Source organism: Cupressus sempervirens, chromosome 10 (assembly GCF_028749045.1).
Source record: "Cupressus sempervirens isolate cs-2001-9-10 chromosome 10, ASM2874904v1, whole genome shotgun sequence".
Classification (NCBI taxonomy): domain Eukaryota; kingdom Viridiplantae; phylum Streptophyta; class Pinopsida; order Cupressales; family Cupressaceae; genus Cupressus; species Cupressus sempervirens.
The window spans coordinates 141487436-141491263 of NC_143127.1; the positions used below are offsets into that span (position 1 = coordinate 141487436).

Genomic DNA, 3828 nt, shown 5'->3' on the forward strand with positions numbered 1-3828 from the left:
ACGTTTCATAATTAAAGTGTAGTCAAGTTTCAGTGCGTCTCCATTGAAATTATCACAGTCTTGCATGGTACACGCATATTTTTATCATAATCGTGCAGAAATGCAATGAACACTATTTCCCAGCTGTCTAAAGTAAAACAAACTATATTTGTGAACTCGAGAAGATAAAACGTGCCACCAAGATTTAGGCAAAACACAGGGTTTATGACTGATGTGAAGGGTTTATGGCTTGTTAACATGAGATACAATATCAAATTAATGACATTGGTTTTGAGATTGTATTGTGTAATTCTCAGTCAACTTTGTTGACATAAGTTTTATGAGTAGCTCATAGAATCCTTATTATTCATGAAAATGATTATATTCGACTAACTCTAATTACAAGGCGGACAATATATCATATAGATTAATACAGTTGAATCCAAGAAAACTGGATCACTAAGCATTATTTTTTTGAAAACTATATACAATCAGAATACCCACTCAATTCCGCCCAATATTCTTCCTCCTGGAATATGCTTGACATCCTCAATTGTTGTAACTCGTTTATCCAATCATCTGTACCAATGTCATCAAACATCTCAATGTTCCCTTCATCTTGGAAAATGTCAGCATTATCAATTTGACGGGTACTATTCTGAAGAGAACAAATTTGCTCCTCCCCATTAATGGACGTTGAGAAATCATATAGGTTCTCCTTGGATAAACTCATCTCCCTCAAATATGATTCACTTTTGCATACATTCACTTCTTTTCTTACATCTATTGTTTGACAACGTTGCCCTAGAAGTTCCATGGACCCTGTGTTTTCAGATTCCATTGTGTTTTGAGCTGAATTGTAGTCAACAAGATCAAAATCACTTCCTGTAATCAACTCATCCACAAAAGTTTGACAGCAATATGGATCTGATTCGACAACATTTTGTGAACCCTTGTCCCTCTTCAATTTGATATCTTGATGTTTGTTTAAAGTACAAGGGGCAAATTGTTTGTAAGGCTCATTTGGCATTCTCACTGCTGTAGTTCTGACTGCCACTGTTCGGAAGACATGGTGATCCTCTGAATTTGGAGATAGGGATTTTGAAGTTGTACTTATTTCTTTTGTTTCCTCGGTGTTTTCTCCGCTTTCAAGCTTTTTCACCAATTTGGTGTTCCAATAGTTCTTGATCTCGTTGTCTGTTCGGCCAGGTAATCTTCCTGCAATGAGTGACCATCTGCATAGTTCGAGGGAAACAATCACACTTCAATTACTATTCAATAAGGGCACTATTGATGATATCATTCATGTTCAAGTAGTTATTCAATGAAGCTATGGATGTAATATTGATGATATCTTTCATGTTCATGTAGTTATTCAATAAAGGGACTATGAATGTAATATTCATGGTTTCGTTCATATTGAAGTAGTTATTCAATGAAGGGACTATGAATGTAATACTGATGATATCATTCATGTTCAAGTACTTATTCAATACAGAGACTATGAATGTACCTGTTGCCAAGTAGTTTGTGCATTCTGATAACGAGCTCCTCTTCATCGGGGGAGATGTTTCCCCTCTTGATATCTGGACGAAGGTAGTTCAACCATCTCAATCTACAACTCTTTCCACATCTCTTCAGACCTGCAAAAATGCATTATAAACAATGTAAGCATTCAAGAAACATACTGCTATGTGTGCAATTGAAAGTTTATATATATTTCTCTTGTCTCTGGATGAAAAACTGACTCTGGAAATAATCGTCATTCAAAAACATACACAATTCTAGATTCAATCAATGAAAAATGAATTCAATTGATTCTGGAAATAATCTTCATTCAAAAACATACACAATTAACTGTAAAAGTAGTTGTCAATTACAGAATGTTCTCAACTGATTCTAGAAATAATCTTGTATTTGAAAAACATACCCAACTGATTGTTGAAGTATTCTTGAATCAAGACATACACAATTAAACCCTAGAGCATACAAAATTGATTATAGAAAGTATTCATTGGTTTGAAGACATACACAACTTGGTACAGTGACTCAGATTGTCCATTAAAGAACATACCCAAATAATTGCAGAAATAATCTCCATTGAAAAGTATATGGAATTGGTTCTACAAATAATCTTAAATTCAAAAACATACATAATTGGTTCTACAAGTAATCATTGACACAAAACGATACAAAACCGGTTCTTGAATAAATCCGTGATTCAAAAGCATACTAAGGTAGAAATCTTGACTATAAACCATAGACAATTGATTCTAAAGTAAGTGTCAACTGAAAAGCATACGCAATTGATCCTAGATATAATCATCGACTCAAAAGGACACAAAACGAATGGGTAGACCTGGCCTGAGGAACATAATGTCCACCATCAAAGCAAGTAAAAGACCTTCTCTTAATTGATTGCAATGCATATATCTCAAATTCTATTGAAAATGTGAGGATTGAGAGTAAATGTTATTTTTGAGCTCACCTGCTTTCTGTGGGAGATATTTCCATCCACCATCACCATGAATTGAAATGTATTGAGTTAGAATGGAGTCCTCTTCTGCAGTCCACGCCCCACGATTAAGATCTGCATCTTTGGAACAGCAAGGAGCTCTACCCATTTTCCAAAACTTCCTCAACACCTTCCAATTAGTTTTCTCTGCATTGATTCTATCAATATATAAAGCAAAGGACCAGGTTACAACTTGATAAAACCGATGCCAATATTAGTGACCGGCATGTGACTGACGTTGAACTTGGACCAATCGCCCACATTGTTTATTCACTCTTATCTCCATAGCCATTTTCAAAATTCAAAAAATACAGAAGATTAAAGATCTTACACTTTTTAATTCCTCCTCTTAAGAGGAGAATGGTTAGTGTAACAAGATACTAGAAATGACAAAACCATTCAAAACTAATATGATATTCTATGGAGATATCCCACTAAGAGAAATTCGACACTGTCAAAGATAGCTACCAAGATGAACTTATTTCGAAGTAAACAAATGAGAAAAGCAATATTGTATTTGCAATATGTTTTTTTGGTGTGGGGATGTGTAAGATGTTAAAATATTTGTAATGAAAGTCTTACAACTACCGTTCTGAAATGAAGACCCTCCGTTGAGAGGCCCAACGGTCAGTTTGGCGCCGCCCTTAAGTCATTCGCTACAGTATGTCATGGGTCATACGTCAATGCCCTCTCAAAGTCTTTTTCTTATAATACAGGCCATGTAGACATTTAACTACTTCCATTACCCACATTCACATGCTACAATTATTCCTGTCTAGCTTTCAAAGCTCTGGACCACTTCTTGTTTGTTTGCAAGCTTTGACATCTTTACTTTCTGTTGGGCGACCTACTCATGTACTTCTTTGCTTACGAAGACCTTCCATGGATGCCAACTTATTGGCGAATATTGAGTATGTGATTCCCATGGTGGGGGTGTGCATTTTTTTAAAATTTCCTTATCAGCATTGTTTAAAGCGAATGACCAGACGCGATGAACAATTAGTTGCATAAGCCAAGTTAGATGGAAACTCTAGTTGTACCTTTAAATATCTTATATTTGTTTGATTTTGAGGAATTCTATGAATCGAGTCTTTTGCCACAACTCCCTTTTCTTGTTGGGTAGTATCTTGCTTTTATTGGAGTTGTGGGAAAATTAGGTTTTTAACTTATTGTTTATTTAATGTTCTAGAGTGTTACAAATTTTGTAAATTTACTATCCTTTTGATTATTAAGAGTGGTTAAGAGATTAGTGCATTGATTTGGAATGTAACAATAGATAGTTTGAATCTTTCTATAATCTTATGAGGTGATAGACTTGGTTCTACTCAACCCTG

At 35.0% G+C, this 3828-nt stretch overlaps 1 protein-coding gene across 1 annotated transcript; it reads right to left on the reverse strand.

Moving 5' to 3' along the window:
* Positions 1-415: 415 nt before the first annotated feature.
* Positions 416-3031, reverse strand: LOC149532987 (transcription factor MYB123-like). The gene is made up of 3 exons (XM_089805586.1): positions 2468-3031; positions 1493-1622; positions 416-1214 (listed from the first exon to the last, which is right to left on the reverse strand). The coding sequence occupies exons 1-3, from the start codon at positions 2601-2603 to the stop codon at positions 461-463; spliced, it is 1020 nt and encodes a 339-aa protein (XP_089661712.1). The 5' UTR covers positions 2604-3031; the 3' UTR covers positions 416-460.
* Between the last annotated feature and the right edge of the window lie 797 nt (positions 3032-3828).

Bases quoted from the DNA above. Each gene is read 5' to 3' on its own strand.
- LOC149532987 (XM_089805586.1), bottom strand. From the start codon at position 2,603: ATGGGTAGAGCTCCTTGCTGTTCCAAAGATGCAGATCTTAATCGTGGG. The intron at 1,623-2,467 runs GTGAGCTCAAAA...GCATTTTTGCAG, and splicing joins ATATCTCCCACAGAAAGCAG to GTCTGAAGAGATGTGGAAAG. The intron at 1,215-1,492 runs GTACATTCATAG...CGAACTATGCAG, and splicing joins CACAAACTACTTGGCAACAG to ATGGTCACTCATTGCAGGAA.